Source organism: Lonchura striata, chromosome 15 (genome assembly GCF_050655825.1).
Source record: "Lonchura striata isolate lonStrDom1 chromosome 15, ASM5065582v1, whole genome shotgun sequence".
Taxonomy (NCBI): Eukaryota; Metazoa; Chordata; class Aves; order Passeriformes; family Estrildidae; genus Lonchura; species Lonchura striata.
In genome coordinates this window covers 15,185,791-15,202,994 of record NC_140717.1, presented here as the reverse complement: position 1 = coordinate 15,202,994, position 17,204 = coordinate 15,185,791, and the positions used below count along the sequence as shown (strand labels likewise).

The following is a 17,204-nucleotide window of genomic DNA, read 5'->3' as shown; positions in this document are numbered from 1 at the left end:
CAGCTACATCCTGGCAGCCCTCAGGCATCCATCCAGTGTTTCTGGGTAAAACTGTAATTTTCAGGGCAATACAGAAGGAAATCTGTATTTTTGTTTGATTTTTGTTTGCAAGAGATGTCTGGGAAAAGCTTTGCAACATCTGACAATTACAAGAGACCAAATTATATCCATTAATTAAACTTTCTCCAGTGTTTTCAGCATGATAAAGGATTAGAAAAAGCAGCCTCTAGGCATTGTATATGTTCTTAATGTATCTGTGCTTCTAAACTATCTTTAATTAATGAAAGAACCCAAAATTACTTATTAATAAGATCCTGTGGGCTTTGTAAACCTCAGACATTTTGCATGAATTAAAGAACAATATAATGAAGTTTTAATGAATACAAAGTCATAGTTAATGTAAAATTTATATATATCAAGCCAGAAGGAGCAGGAATTTTAAAGTACCTTTAATCACAGGTTATTGGCAACTTGGATAGTTCCTTTTTATAGCTTTCCAATGGGTGCTTGGTATTTTTATTAGCACACTAACATGGCCTGACTTGGTACAGTAGGGAAAGTACCAGCACAAAAAATTTTGGACTTGGATTAAACCCACTAAAATCAGTAACAAACAGAGGTAAAAATTATTTCATGACAACCAGTTAAAAGAAAAATAAAGGCAGCAACAGATGAGAGATGTAATATATAAGTATTATATATAAAGAATTTATTCATTTTAATTAACTCTTTATCAACGCTGAATGCATTCAACACAATTTTAAGTACAGTAATATTTCTTCCACAAAATTCAAATAGTGCAGGAGACACTGAATGCCAGAGGGTTGGTACAACTACTGCAACTGTATTTTATGAAAAACAAAACACTTTAGTGCTTCCATTTCACTGTTTCAGCAAGCTCAGTTTTTTTTAATTATAGTATTTTTCCCTTTATAAACTGGACCTAGAAAAGGGGTCTCTCACTTTCAACATGACATTTAGTAAAAAAAGTTACAAAACCCATCAGCTTTTAATCAAGAAACACCCTGGAATTCCTCAGCTAAACTTTGAGCCAATAAAGGACTTTGACCAAGGAAGCAAAATTACTTCTTTAAATGTAATTATGCTAATCCACAGTAATGTCAGCAAATTCCATGAAATAACCTGGAGTTACCCCAGGAAGGAGGAGGAGGGAATGCTCCCTTCACCTTCTGAGCCCCCAGAAGTCTCTCAGCCAACAGCTTAAAACAATGAGAAGCACAAAATGGAGCAGCAGTTATCCTCAAAGGTACCGTGGGATATTTCAAGGATGACTCCAAGTCAAATGGCTTTAGTGCATTATGATTTGGCTTCATAAAAACATCTTAATGCACACTCCACAGAGAACATTTGCATGGCTCAGGGGCAAGGGCTTCAAATCACTGTGAATTCCCTTACAGGGCTCAAACACAGGGATTGAAAAATGTTGCTAAAAATTCAGTTTAAAAAATAAAGCAAATATTTTATGAAAGAAATATTCTATCTGCAATTATTGGTGCTCCCATTTGATGGGCTGCTGATGTAAATCTAAGCAGAAAAGATGCACTCATATATATAAAAATGAAAACAGGCAGGTTTCTCCTTTCAGGCTGGAAAAAACTCCAAAATATATGGCATATTTAACCAATAAAAGCGAGCTAAGCTTTACCCAAGCCTTTCATAATGCACTTCATGAAATATTTTTCCTTTTAAAAGAACCACTGGTATTAAATAGAGCTTTTTCTTTACATACAGTATTGGTATATACAAAACAAATACAGAACAAAGACACTCAAAAAAAAAAAAACAAACAACAAAAAAAGTGACTTTAATAGTCTTGAAGCTCAGGAATATTCTGGTACAGGTCCAAAGCCTCTGGGTTTGAGAAAGCTCCCCGCTGCTCAACTTCTTTCCCTGCAATTATTTGTTTCACAGCTACTTCCACTTTCTTCCCATTTATTGTATACTGAAAAACAAAACCAGCAAAGATAAAATTACTTTTTTTTTAATGTAGTGGTTTTATGAAAATATTCATGAAACCCCCCCACCAGTTCCAGCACGCTATAAAAATTTAGCAGAATGCCTTCTCTTTCGTTACACGTGAAGCACTTTCTTCTGAAAAAATCACTTGAAGAGTAGGTAGAATTCAAAGAGTTTGTGTCAGTTTATTACTCCTACTGGCAATTCTGTGAGAACATGATCAAGCTCCAATATAAAACAACAAAACCATATCAGAATCATGGTATAAACACTAAAAATATTTGGTTTTTATGTTCTGACATATCCAATGTTCAAACAATTTTTATTTTTTTTAAGGGTGGACTCAAAAAAAAAAAAGCCAAACTGCACTGGGCTTTGAAAGAAGAAAACCAGGATTTTCTTATCTGAATTGGACAGTTTTTCTAAAAGGGTGAAGTGCAACTGAGCTTAAATGCTCCTCTACAGTTAAGCATTTCAAAACAAACCATAACAAATAAAATAAACTGGAACCAACAGAGGCTTCACCTCCACTTATGAATCACACAAATTCTATTACATTGTGTGACTCAAAGGAAGGACCCCACAGAATAAAACCCTAATTCTTCTCTTAGGATCAGAGCTGCAATTTTTGGCACAGAAGGAGGATAGGCTGCAGTGTGAACAGCAGCAGCCTAAGCCTAGCTTGGGTGATCTCTGTTTTCAGAGGCACCAAGGCTTTCTGAGCCCCTTCCTGGTGCTGGTGCCACTGAGATTTTGGGGGTGGCAGCTTTGAAAAGCTGACACACAAATCCTTCCTCAATGTTTCTGCCAGCTCTGGGACCAGGACCCTACTTGTTTTACTGCTCCTCCAAAGCCACTGAACCTCCTGAGCTCCAGGCACCACCACTGATAAATGGTGGATCTGGAAATGAACATCATTCAGAGCAGGTGAAATAATCCTCAGCACACCCTTACAATATTGTCTGGATACAAAAAAAACCCAACTTTTCTTTATTTGATCTGCTGAAGTCATGTGTACCCTCCTAAGCCACCTTCATCTCTCTCATCAACAATCAGCAACCTCACGTTCACACGTGCCCAGAAACCACAACAGCTCAGTGCCCTGCAAGGGAACTGCCCCCTTTAAAAAAGATAAGGCTGTTCCAAGTAAATTAGTTTACTTTAATCAGTAAATCCTGTGGATGATGACCAGAATGTTTATGTGGACAGGACAGAACTAGACAGACTCACACTGTGTTTTAAATACTAAATATCCTACAAAAAAAAACATGTTTTGTGCTGCTAAATCACCTCAGCACAGCTGTACTGTTTGTACCAGAACAGTGTCAGGATCAGATTGTGTTTTCAGATGAGGAGTCAAGCACATTTCCAAAAGTAGCAGAAAATAGGCAAAACTTTTAAAGAAAGATGACAGACAGCTTTGATCACTTCACCACTGGCAGATTTACCTGAAAGGTAATTAAAATTCACTCAATTCAGTCAACGTGTGAACTAATTAATGATCTAAGCAGGCTCTCCTGAGGGGCAGGCCACCCCAAGCACCTCCCTGCTGTACATTCAGGTGATTCACACAGTTCAAGTTCAACCCTCCACACAGAAGCTGAGCTGCAGCCCAGAAAATGGGAACTTCAGGGAATTTTACACTCACACAGAGACACTTTGAGCCAAGGACTCAAAATCTGCCAACAGCATCCTGAAACAAAACTAATTCAAGAGATCAGGTCCAGATGATCCCTCTGTGGACCACACAGTATTGCTGAGCCCTACAGCATTTCCACATGGAAGCAAAGGGGTGCCAGCTTCAAATGATGGCTCTGAAGTCAGTCTTTTGTCTGGACACACTCAAGTCTGGAGAAAAATCACACTCTGCACCCCCATTCTGCTGCTCAGAGTCACTGAGGGCTATAGAACAGACATTCCAACTCAAGAGTTCACACAAAGAGCTCCAGCAGAACAGCTTCAGCAGCCTGAGCAGGGAGAACCTTCAGCTGCACACATTTCTCCCCCTGAACAAGCACAACAATTTCATTTTAATTGCTGTTATAGTTAAGGCAGTGATAGAGTTGATTTAAGTGGTTAAACAGATGTGAAAGTGAAATGGTTTTCAAAATGATCTTCTGGATTTGCTGAGTGCTCTCAGCTTTCTTAAAAAAGTCACTCATAATAGGAAAACAAAAACAAAATCTGCTTATGGATAGCCAGAAAAGCTCAAGTTAAATGACCTTTTTAATATTTTCTTTTAAGAGGTTGAAAAACACACTCCTGAGAAAACGCAACTCATTTAAAAAACAAAAAACACGCTCAGCTGAAGAGGAGATGAAAAGATGTTGCTAGGCAACGTAGACAAACTATTTATAAAGCTCGAATACACTTTTGAGATGCTAAAATTTCCACGTACGTGGGTTTGAAGAGCGGTGACAACTGCTCCTTAATTACTATTCAAGGTGACAAAGAAAACAGCAGGCAGCCTTTCCCCCGACATACCGGGATGCCTTTGGTTTCCAGGATGAGGCTGGGGACGTGCCTGGCGGAGAGCGCCACGCGGATGGCGTCCTGGATGCGCTTCACCAGGCTGCGGCTGAAGGCGTGGCTGGAGGCCATCTTCAGGAACAGGATCACCCTCTCCTCACCGTCCTTGTTGTACTGAGGGACGCAGAGGCTGTCAGACACCTCCTCAAAAGCTTCCACTGCAAACGGAGTCTTGGTTAGAGCTCGGGTTGGCCGAGCGTCCTGGATGCGCGGCTGTACCGAACAAAAACATCGCCTCCCCTGCGTGGGCATCTCCTGCTTGGGCTAAGCTTCACCTCTGCCTGCTCTGAGTTGGGGGTCTTATGTGAAAATCCAGCTTTAAGGACCACTGAGATCCATGACAGAAGTTTACTGCTGCTTCTTGCATCCTCTGCCTGGGTTAAGCTTCACCTCTGCCTGCTCTGAGTTGGGGGTCTTATGTGAAAATCCAGCTTTAAGGACCACTGAAATCCATGACAGAAGTTTACTGCTGCTTTTTGCATCCTCTGCCTGGGCTAAGCTTCACCTCTGCCTGCTCTGGAGGTCCTATGTGAAAATCCAGCTTTAAGGACCACTGAGGTCCATGACAAAAGTTTACTGCTGCTTTTGGGACAGATAAGGTTCTACCCTAAGCTGTTTTCACTGGCTTTCCCTGCTGCAGGACAGACAGGACACAAAGTCCTGGTGCCACAAGAACAAGGAGGCAACACAGCCTTGAGTCTCAGATGAGCACCTCTGCAGGGACAGCTTCCCCACCTGTCACAACACAGGCTTTGAAATACAAAGAACAAGCTCAAGAACTACTTCTAATTATCAGGAAAATACAATTGAAACAGTGTCAAGGGCTAGCCTTGAGGGGAAGAAGAAAACCCTGACAGGTTAGGGGAAAAAGAAAAAACCTGCTCCATAAAGTGTTGTTTTTGTATAGCCCAATGAGTCACCTCCCACCCTACAGATACTTCAGGAAAGCAACCAGTTTCAAGTCTACAAAATCAAATTTCACCGATACTAATGTACTCTGTACTGTCTCAATTGAAATACAGCAAGTTTTTTCTTACTTAATCCTTCTAAACAGCTTTTTACTGCTTAAATTTCAGATTTAAGACAACAATGTCATAGCTGGAAGAAGTGGAAAGTTGATTTCATACCTATGTTATAGATTTCAGAACTTCCAAATCTTACTCCATTTGGATTTAATGTACCATCACTGAAAAATCACAAAGAAAACAAAGAAACATTAAAGTGTGATTACAGCTTGATCAAGAGGAAAAATTGATGCAATTAAGCAAGTCTCTCTAGTGAGAGCAAAACCACATTAGAAACAGAATTTTAAGAGACTTTGAGTCAAAAGGGCTTTTTACTCATTAGAATGAATCTCTACAGAGAACAGCAACATTATTAATTCACCCAACTTTGTTTCAAACAGCAACTTTGAAATGCAAACAGTAAATTCAGCCTCAGTTGTGATCCTGAATGTCTGTGATCACTGAACACAGGCACAACTTAATACCTGACCTTCTGTAAGGAAGTTTTGCTGTAAAACAAGGTGGTGGCATAGCCAAGATCACAAAACAAATTCCACAAATCACCACCTTGAATGTGCTGCACTCTCAATCCAAACTCCTGTGACCATTGTGAACCATGGAACACAAAACCATGTCCAGTACAGTCTTGTGTTCATAAATACAGAAGTGAACCTCAAAATGAGCTCCCTGCCCTCAAATCCAAATTAATTTAAGGGTTGAAATCCACAAGATGGGATTCAATAAAATTAACATAAAGCTAACAAGGGTGACAGAATCATGTACATTTTACTCCTAGAAGTAAAATGCACATGAAGACTGCAAATTTTAACACTTTTTTCCTCCAAGCACTCCCACCAGAGCACTGTACCTGCGACCCAGCATGACAATTCCTCCAGTCTTGGGGTTAATTTTGCAGTAATCACCGTGGGCCCAGACACCTGGTGGGGAATGGCAAAGGTTAAGCAGGATTTCCTCATCCCCTCACAGCAGATATTGTGTAACTCAACGGGCATTAACTGAGTGGAATACACAGAAATACATATTATCTACTCCCCAAACCAGGGTAACAGTACTGAGCTACACCAACCATCCACACACATCCAGTGTACGAACCCAGGAGCAGCTCAGAAATCGGGATCAAGGCCAGGCTATCATCTGACTGCTGTTTGCATGACTACACAGCACTCCTCACAAATCCAGCTGCTCTGAGCACCTCTTTTTGAATTACTGGAAGCATTTTCCACAGAAGTAACAACATTCCCATCTCAATTTATTGTCTTTCTTGATCCTCTTCTTTATTATGCACAATTCTGTGTAAGAAGCTTTCTGGGCTTGTGTAATAGGTATCAACAATTCCCTAGAGAGCTTTTTGCTTACTCTTCTTTATTTGTTTAAATGCAAAATCAGGTTTGACTTTTCAGTATTATTGAAGATGGATACTGCCACAGCAGCCTACCAAAACCAGAAGTACAACCCAATTCTATTCAAGTTTTACTGAGGAAAAACACCAACCTCAATTATGTGCCCATAAGACCATTTTCCAATTTAATTGTTACCATCTCAAGCCCATTTAAAAGGAAAGGCAGAAAAGGGGTCCAGACAGAACCTCAATGATTTCAGTCTTAAAACTCTCACACAGATTTTTTTTTATTATTATTATTATTTACTGCTGTCAGGCTTACATGCAGATTGCAAATTTCACATTCCTCAGTTTTCCTGTGTGATTATCTCCTGCTGCACATCCTGACTTTTTCTTGTGAATCCACTCTGTACTGTTGCTATTTATTAAAAAAAAAAAGCCTCCCCATCCAAAAAAACAGCAGCTGGAGATCCTGCTCTTAAAAAATCCCTGCCCTAGAGGCAACCAGGGGTTTTGGCATTGCTGTGCCACATCAGAAAAAGCCCTGGATGAGCAGAGTCCTCCACAATTACTAAAAGCCTCTGGTCCACAGGTGCCTGTTATTTTATCCTGTAGAAGTCTAAGGCTGCATGTCTGAGACAGCATATATTTAATACATATTAAATCCTCATGCTAATGAGGCAGCAGGTCAGCACTGGGATTTCAATTGGAAATCCCAATTTCCCTTGGCATTGACTCCTCCAGGCAGGCAGGAGCAGCCTGGCAGAGGTGCAGCAGCACTCTCTAATAGCCAATTGTTACCTGCCCTGCTCAGCACTTCCAGCTCACACACTTGTGCCAAGAATCTGTGCCTGCACTGCAGGCTGGGACTGGCAGAGCTGCCCAGTGAGAGCAGCAGAAAAACTGGAGTGCAGCTTTGCAGAGATCCTTATTGCTTGTATTTGGATTTCTAGTCAAAACAAAGCACAGGAAAACAGAGGGAGGTGTTATGGAATGTAAGACCTCACCCTGGAAATTGGGACTCAAAGCTGTCACTGGGCAGCAGCAAATAAACCTGGGCCTTCCCTTACGGTATCCAAAGGCCTTCAGGACACACCTGGGAATTTGGAGAAATAAGCCTTTCTGTATTTGCTTCCATTCTCATCGTTCCAGAAGTGTGTGGGCTGACAGGGAATGGGCTTGGTGCAAACCAGCTCTCCACTTTCACCCCAAACTGGTTTTCCTGTTGACAAAAAAAAAAAGTATTTTCCATACTTCCTTTCTGTAAATAACAGTCACAAAGTAAAGAGCATCTACACTTACTACTTGTTGTTAAAGTTAGGATCACCTAGCAACTGTATTTTCTAAGTGTGCACAGTATTTTGGATCATACTTACCCTCATCATTCCATGCTTCTACAGCCATTCCAAGATTTCTGGCCTGAATTTCTCCTTTGTAAACAGGAACTGTAACATTGTGACCCATGAAACATGAAATTATATCTGTTCCACCTACAATAAAAGAAATCCATTTAGAAGGTACAATATTTTTTAGAAAAAGCAAACCTGAACACTACATAGGAACATTGGAACAGGCAACTGCCAACCTTTGCCAAAGGCTTCTGAGCCACACTAAGCAGCACAGAACAAACAGCATTATCTAGCATGTTGTGACTTTTATTAAAAGGTTTTCTTCCTTACTTTATATATCTAGTTATATGTGTATGCCTTTCATGCAGAGCTATCCCTTAAGGCATAACTTTTCTCCTTTCAACAGTCTCTTTAATCTCATTTAAGGAAATTTCCATTTATAGGAGAGAGAAGACAAACAGGGCCTGCTTTACAGACTTCAGATATTTACTGAATTACTTAGAAATGTCTTCTTGTTTGTTTTCATTAATTTAAAGTAACCAGTCAAGCTACATTTACTTAGCTTTTGTACCTTTATCAGCATGGGAAGAGGGGAGTCAGGCCTTCAGAATGAACAGTTATCTTAAGAATTAGATACTGTCAAAGTGCTTACTTAACTGGAATATTTATAGTCTTTCTAGGACTTTATGGAAGAGAATTAAGACACAAATCAATCATGTAAGCTTTTCTCAAAAATAGGCTTCTGCATTTGAGTCTATTAATGTCTGTAGTAGCAAGTTCTAGATTCAGCACTACTCTTACTGAGCCCAGAGTCTGAGATAACTCCAGTAGGAGAACAGTTACATTTTAAAAATCAAACTGAGTTAAAAAGCTCTTTGAAAAAGCCAGTCCTTGTTACAAAGCCAAATGGGGAGTGCTGTGGTGGACCTTACGTGAGCAGGAGTTGCCTCAGCCAGCACTGCTCACAACAAACTGCACAGCATGGGGGCTTGATATTTCTCTAATTATATAATCCACAAAAAAAAAATCCATCTGCAGTGCCAGTTACTTGGCACAAAAGAACTGAAATGGGAACTCTCCAAGAGGTATTTTCTGCTAAAGTCAGCTATATGCAGAACAGTATGTTCTGTAGGTTAATAAACTCTTTGCTTGATCTCACCCTGCCACCCCTAAGGACAGCCAGTCAAAATAAATGATCATACTTAAAATCCAAAACATCCACCAAAAACACTTTGGAGTGCCTGAGTTTCATTATGGCACAGTGAATTATGCAGAAAAAGCTCAGCACTAAAGAGACAGCTCATTCCAGTTTAACTGTAAGCAATCCCAAATGATCCAAAGCTTCCCAAAGAAGCAGGAAGGAACTGCACAGCCAATTCAGAGAATCACTGAGATGCTGCAGCATAAAAGCCTCACCTGAAATGGATCCCAGGAGGACACTGCTTTTTATGTGTTTGTAGACATACTCATAGCTCTGAGATTTGAGAGGTGATCCTGTAGACAGGATAGTGTGGAGTGTTTGCAGATTGTGTGTTTCACCTTAAAAAGCAGAAAAGCAACACAGGTTTAGGCAGAATTTTTCCAAGTGTTTGGAACTGTTTGTCACTACAATGCAGAATAATTACATAAAGGGCTGAGATGAGACAGGGAGCCAGAACCAGGAGAGAAAAGGTAGGAGGGAGGAGGGAAAAGGGATTCACCAGCTTTTTGAAGCTTACATGGTTTTAAATTTTTCTCTTCTAGCACAGCCAGCCACTTTGCACCCGTTCCAAGGATGGTGATCCTAGAGGGAAAAGAAGTTTACATGTTTTGCATATTTAAATATGCTAAGAGTCTAAAGGCCTGCCATTCCCACTGCAGTGAGCTGAGGCTGTTACACACTCTGTACGTGGATTAGACAAACAATGCAGCCTCTTAGAGCTTTCCAAGTGCAAGGCACATCCTTTTGAACTATCAAAATCAGTCAGATCAAATGTCATCTCTGCAGCTTTGAAACTTTTAACTCTAGCTTTAAATATTAAGTAAAGCTTTCCCATCTCACAAAGACATTCACTTGCATTTACAGGAATTTGTAACTGCAGAACACTCCAAAGACAGCACAAAATGTTATCATGTTTACTTTATTAATGGGCCAAAATTTTCCAAGAGTGCCTTGGTACAGTCTTACACAGGAAAACTTTGCCATTTCAGGGCATAGCTTGACAAAAAATTACTTTATTCTGGACACCAACCAGTGACTTTCTGGAGACACCTGTTGAGTTGCAAGTGGTGAAACTTGAGCTGCCCATGCCAAAATGAAACTTGGCCCAACTGAACAATTCCATCCTGCCCTTGCAAAGTGTATTTAGAGCTCTTCAAGAGAATTAAAACTTGAAACAAAGGCTCTGTTTCTTCCATCTGTCAGTGGAAGTGCCAGTGTAATGCTCCTGCTGACACTCAGGAAATCCTCTTACCTGGCTTCTGCTGATTCATTTTACATTACAGCAACAAACTGCCTCAAGAAAATGCAGAGCTAGATGAAGATAAGGGACACAGCACAGAACATGGGCAGTACCAACACCAGCAGAGCTTAAATGAGATCCTGCTAGGCTGGCTTTGACTCCAAAGGCAGGGTGGGAGGTAGGACACTGTTCCAGGCAAGGAGAAGGGGATATTTCAACACTGCCAAAAGGGGATGTCTCCCTTTGCCACACTGGTGGAAGATTGCCCTCTCAGGTAGGAACAGGGTCCTTGCACAAACATCAGTGCCCAGAACAATTTACCAGGCACATGGGAAGGGCTCACAGAATGGTTTGGAATGGAAGGAGCCTTAGAGATCATCTAGTTCCAACCCCTGCCATAAGCAGGGAGCCTTCCAGCATGAGAGCCCCCAGCCCAGTGCTCCTCAGCTACCCTCTATGCCAACCACATGAACTATTTTTACTCTTGTGTAACATCTCACTTTCCTTGCCTGCCTCAAACCAGTGCTTATTTTACATTAGAATACAAAATGCTTCTCTATTTTAAGCTCTTTGACACTTCCTCTACAGCACATGTAGAGCCAAATCTCCCTTTATTCCCTTCCAAAAGCTCCATAACAGCATTTAGTCAGCACCCAGCAATTCCCTTGCACAGATCACCAATGGATGTCCACTTGAGTCATTCCTGCCACGCAGGAGGAGATATCCTGATGATACCCTGGGAAGATGCTCTCTGAAGGGAAGTGTGGTGCATCTCCAGAGAAGAAGGTAATCTTCACATGTAGGAGCCTTTTTTTTTTAACATATTTAACATATGAGTGAGCTGGGAACAGACTGCATGATGAAGTAGCACGCAGATGGCCACCGCTTTTAGCGCCAGATTACAAAAGTGAGACATGCAGACACATTTATCTTCACTTGCTTTTGGCATGTGGAGACAATGCTTAAAAATAAGCTGGGTTGTTTCTCAATTCTCTTTTTTTTTTTTTTTTGCCTGTTGTTGGACCAAGGTTTCTTTGGGGGTGAAACATGGCTGAAGTTTTGTGGGTTTCTGTTGTGCCTTTTTTTTTCTGGAAGCATTTTGATTTGGCATTAAGCTTTAGTTATAATAGCCAGAGACAAAATGTCAGTCTTTAAATATTACATGTCACAAAAGACAGTGAAGTTTAAATTATTAATCACGCAGAGTCAGAAAGTGAATCTTTTGTCATCCACTTTACACCACAAACAATTTTAATTATCAATTAAAAACTACACTCATTTTACTGTTAATAAGATTCAAATTTACTCCTTACATGCAGCTGGCAAAATAGGAAAGTTACAAAATAGTTTTTTTTCTAAAAAATCGAAGTTTAACAAAGTGTACAAAGCTAAATGCAATCACAGGGTTTTACAGCTGTTTATCTGCTACCTGCCATTTCTCTAAGCTTCAAGAAAGGCTGCTGTGAGCATTTTCAGGCACAAAAAAATGGCATAAAACAATTACTGAACAGCTTATCAGTGTGAATTAGGCATTATAGGTTAAAAAAGCAAAATATGAAAATATAAGCAGCCCTGCTGAGCCTTTCCAGTCAATTTATGTCTTTAAGTCAAAGTTCCATATTAAAATCTTAGGTTGAGCCGTTTGAAAAAAGAATTCTTATTTACTAAGTTCTGAGTGTGCTGAGAAATTACTCTTCAGATTGCTTCCAATTACTGCCTTTTGAAAAGGCTGCTCTAGGAAACTATTGAACCAAAAGTCTTTGTTTTCCTGGAATTCTAATACCTGACTCCAATTTGAAACAATCAGCTCTTTGTCTCTCCTCTCTCAGAAAATGTTTTAGTACAAATTTTTAAAAGCAGTTCCACCCAGGGCTGAGCCAAAAGTTAAATGTGTCACGCTGTGCACGAGCTCCTGCCCGAGAGAGCAGCATCTTCAGTGAGGCTGCCTGGGCCAGTGTGACAGGAGCCAGTGCCACCAGCCTTTGTTTGCCCTGGGTACACACCCTGTCACAGGCACTTTCTTCTCTCTTTCTCAGGACTTTTCATAAAGGAGCACAGAGAGAAGAAAGAGAAAACAATTTCTATTTCTGCTCCTTGTTTTTCCCATGTGGAATGTGTGTGGAGAATTGTTTCCCTGGGGTGATGCTTGGTTGGTTCTGGTGAGGATTGTTTGAGCCTGGTGGCCAATCCAACCTACCTGGGGCTGGGCTCTCAGAGAGGGGCACGAGTTGGGAGTGAGTCAGATATGGGAGTTAGAAAAAGTAGGTTTGTAGTTTTAGTATCTCCTTTAAATAGTATATTAATGTATCATAGTATAATTATAATACAGAAATCATTCAGCCTTCTGAACTGGAGTCAGACATCAGCATTTCTTCCCACCTGCATTTACAATACATACCCTAGTCTGTCAGTCAGGTCCCAGAGCACGTTTGGTGAAGGAATTAGAGGAGATCCATCATACAGGACCACTGAAGCTCCTGTAGCAAGTGCAGTCACCAGCCAATTCCACATCATCCAGCCAGTCTGGAGCAGAGAAGAAACCTCCATGAGTCTGTCCCTGCCTGCAGTGCTGGCAGCCCCAGCAGTGCTGCCTGCTGGCACAGGAGGCACAGCCAGCTCCACAAGGATGCACTGCTGCAGATCTTGGACCCAAGCATGATCCCTGCCCTCTTGCAGGAGGTGCCACCTTCCCCTCCACTTGCCCTGCCTGAAGTTCTCCTGCTGTTCAGCCCACCCCACTGATTTTGTCTGATGCTATCAGCAAGTAAGGCTGGAGCTCTGCTCATCCTGCCAGCTGTCCCAGCCTGCCTCAGCAGCACGTTGCTGATGGATGTTGATCCAAGTGAGCCTTACAAACACCTGATGAGGTGGGGATTCCGTGCCTCCCTGCACACACAGCTCTAGAGCATGAGGCAGGAGAACTCAGAGACAAGGCAATTACCATGATCCCTCCTTGGAGATACTGCAAACTGACTAGGCATGTTAAAGTTCACAAGGGAACTCATGAGGAAAGACATCAGCCTTCTCCAACTGCTACACTCACAAAAGGCTTAGCAATCATTTTTCTTTATCACAGCATCAGGAAGAACATCTCCCACCACATAACTGAACTCCTCACAGATGAGGTTTACCCCCTTTCCTTTATCAAGCTTGGAGCTGGGTATCTTCTTTCCTCACAAACAAAACAGACATAAATTCTCATCTTGAGTATGACCTAGCCCTGCAGCAAGGTGGAATCTGATTTGCAGGTGATATTGATGAGGCAGCTTGATCAATACACCCAAGAGACTAAAAATCAATCCATTTTCCTCACCAGTTAGGTCAAAAACATTTAACATGGGTTTGACCTTTCATCAGAAAGGTCCCTGCTGCATTTTATTATTTCACCTGATTTTTTTTTTTTTTTTAGTAGACTCAGATGGGACAATCCCTTGCAGCAAAAAAATTTAACACACAAACAAGTGTACTTGTGGATTTGTATGACAAGTTGTCCCATCTTTACAGGAAAAAGATGTTACAGTGTTTCTAAAAATGCCTTAAGCCCCACTTGCCGTTGTGTAGTACATAATCACATCACTGCTGCTCATGTTGCCATGAAGAATGTGTTCCTTCAGGTGCTGTATTAGGGTACCCTGCAAAAAGAAAGTACAAGATCACATAAATGAAAAGCAAAACTCTGACAGCACATTAAGACTTAAAAAACACCAACACAGTCAATAGCTTGCAGGATGTACTCCAGGATTAAAGCAAGAATTCCCTTTAACTACAACTGAAGTAAATCCCAGGGCCTATCTAACAGCAGCAGCAATTGCATTCTCCATTTTCTCACATAACTTTTCAGCCTCTCTCATTAGACCTCAGCAATTCCCACTGCACATCACTTTTAATCCATGGAATAAACAACTCCCTTCCCTTCCCACTCCACACAGCCATCAGAGTTGCAGAGTACTCCATGCAGACCCTAATTTTAACAGCAGGCTTTCAGCAGTCAGGTTTTCCAAGAGAAGCCCTTTGACAGTTTCATTTTCAGTGTATTTGGGCAAGGGGAGGAGTGAAGGACTGAGAGCTGCCATGAGCTTCAGCAGCTGCTGAACATTAGCACCATGTGTCCAAATTATCTTCTCTATTAACATCTAGGAGACAAAAGACCTGACAGTACAGATCTCTTGTAAACACTGGAGTGACTAGAAATGTGAAATGTCTCACTGCTCAGAGCATCAATATTAACAATGGCCTGAAATGTATTATTTCCTTTTGTTGGAAATGCTGCTAAACCACCTTCCTCATCATCATTAAAGCACAACTTGCTAGGATAAATAAATTTACAGACTACTTCATTAAGTCACTTCACTGCAGTGACAAATTAATGTAGCCAATGTTAAAATAAAAAATAGGTTTTGCATTTATGCAAGGAGTCATAGTGAAACTATTAAGAGCCTCATAAGCCTCAAACAAGATTTACACTGAAAGAAAACAGATTACAGATAAATATTCAAAATGAAAAAAGAGAGTCATAAAAGTGGCACGTGCTTTGGGAGAAAAAGCAGAAAACATGAAATAAAAATAAACGAGTAAATCTTATTTTCACTTCACTGCTCAAAGGAACCAGGTCTGAATTTACCTACTGCTGTTTGAGCACCCTCAGCTGCCACAACGCTGCCATCTAGCTACAGCTGCCATCTCCTACAGCTGAAAATTACCCAGAAATTGGGATTTGGAAACACTGGATCGAGCTGAATTGGTAAGGTTGCCAGAAGAATTGCAGGTGTTTACATAATTACTGCATTTATAAAGGAAAGCCCGTTGCTCCTGCAGGAGATTCCGAAAGAGCCACACAAAACAGCAAAATTAAAAGTTATATTCAATTCAGATAAATATTGGTTTTCTTTTTCCTTCGTTTAGTTTCTGCTACTTCACAGTTTTGGAGCCAGAAGGGGATTTTTGAAAATGATTTTAGGTATAAGCTATGAACAATTTCCCTGCAAAACCTGCTACATCTCAGGCTGGAACAAACAGACTCTGGGAGAAGGCAGAGCTGTTCTAAACCCACGGCCCAAAACACTCTCTTGAGTTAATTTATAGGACTCATTTATTTATAGGACTTTTACAACCCTCCAAATAAACCCCAAGCATTTATCACTTCCCACCAGCTCTGGCAGCTGATAAAACTCCCTGCTCCTCCTGGGGACCAACCAGCCCAGGGCTGGGGAAGTGCTGAACATCTGGAATGCCAGCAAGCAGCAGCACAGCTGTGCAGGGCCTGGAGGAGCAGGGCTGGGCACAGCCACAGCTCAGAGGGCCAGGGGCAAGTCCTGGGGCTGGGCTCTGAGCAGAGCTCTCAGCCTGAGCACAAACACTGCTGTACAGAACCCCAGCAGGGCCAGGAGGAGCAGGGATGGACACAGACACAGCTCAGAGGGTCAGGGGCAAGTCCTGGGGCTGGGCTCTGAGCACAAACAGCCCCTGGGGGGTTTGCACAGCCCCAGCAGGGCCTGGAGGAGCAGGGATGGGCACAGTCACAGCTCAGAGGGTCAGGGGCAAGTCCTGGGGCTGGGCTCTGAGCACAAACAGCCCCTGGGGGATTTGCCTGCAGCTACACCAGCAATCTGCAGCACTGCAGAGGTATAAGATAAGCCTTGCAAGTCCTTGAGATGGATAGACATGAACTGAAGAGGATTTTAGCTCAAATTCTCTCCTTACATAGCTGGGAGCAGGGAATAACTGGAAACAGGCAAGAAGAACCACCAATGTTCTTAGGACTAAAGAATAACAACTGCTAACGTTGTTCTGCAGCACACCCAACTGGTCAAAACCACACAGCTTTGCTTCCAGGGATCATAAAGAAAGCCTACTCTTCTGAGCCACCATTTTTAAAATCATCTCCCATGCCCTGGCTTCACTTCACTGTCATTTCACTTTGTAGCAAGAAAACAGACCAGAAACTTACTGCAGAATTAGATAAACTGAGTTGTGAATTTAAAGTGAGCTGCCTATTGGCATCTAAAATCAGTACAGTAACAAACTAGCATTGGAGCATACTATAAATAAGCAATAATTGAAATGTCTTCACCAAAATGTCATCTCTTCTTGCTGTTTTCACTACCAGAAACACATTGGATTTAAACTAAAGCTGGAAAATAAAACAAAGACAGTAGGCTAATTCTGCTTTATTTAAAATCAAATCAATGTAAATCATCCTATTAATTCCAGTGGAAAGAAGATTAAGCCTAGAACAAACAGATAAACCCAATCAAGTGTGTAAAAGATAGCTAAGAATTTATTTGCATGGACTTTGCGTAGACTCTATTCAAACACTGAAGTTCCTAATTCAACAATTTGCTTCTCAGACAGAGGTGTTAGCACCAGAAAAAAAAAAAAAAATCATTCTGCACCACAGCTACATAGCTGCTCAGTGGGAACAGAATCATCATCACCAATAACAGATCTTACTCAGCCATCCACCCAGCAAGGATGAGGAGTCTGGACCTAAACTCTAAGGTAGCTCTGTAGATGATTGAGGAGAGCAGAGTCATGATTCAGGGCA

The 17,204-nt window shown here is 41.4% G+C and overlaps 1 protein-coding gene across 1 annotated transcript in view; it reads right to left on the bottom strand.

Annotated features, from left to right (window-relative positions):
- Positions 1 to 692: 692 nt before the first annotated feature.
- Positions 693 to 17,204, bottom strand: part of AACS (acetoacetyl-CoA synthetase) — a 38,382-nt gene continuing 21,870 nt past the window's right edge. Inside the window, exons 9-18 of the mRNA XM_021532805.4 lie at positions 14,212 to 14,292; positions 13,059 to 13,183; positions 9,938 to 10,002; positions 9,636 to 9,758; positions 8,247 to 8,360; positions 7,967 to 8,092; positions 6,379 to 6,448; positions 5,634 to 5,692; positions 4,462 to 4,664; positions 693 to 1,963 (exon numbers count right to left, since the gene is read on the bottom strand). Of these exons, the coding sequence (XP_021388480.2) occupies positions 1,826 to 1,963; positions 4,462 to 4,664; positions 5,634 to 5,692; positions 6,379 to 6,448; positions 7,967 to 8,092; positions 8,247 to 8,360; positions 9,636 to 9,758; positions 9,938 to 10,002; positions 13,059 to 13,183; positions 14,212 to 14,292 (1,104 nt within the window). The 3' untranslated portion in view covers positions 693 to 1,825. The remainder of the gene's footprint in view (positions 1,964 to 4,461; positions 4,665 to 5,633; positions 5,693 to 6,378; positions 6,449 to 7,966; positions 8,093 to 8,246; positions 8,361 to 9,635; positions 9,759 to 9,937; positions 10,003 to 13,058; positions 13,184 to 14,211; positions 14,293 to 17,204) is intronic.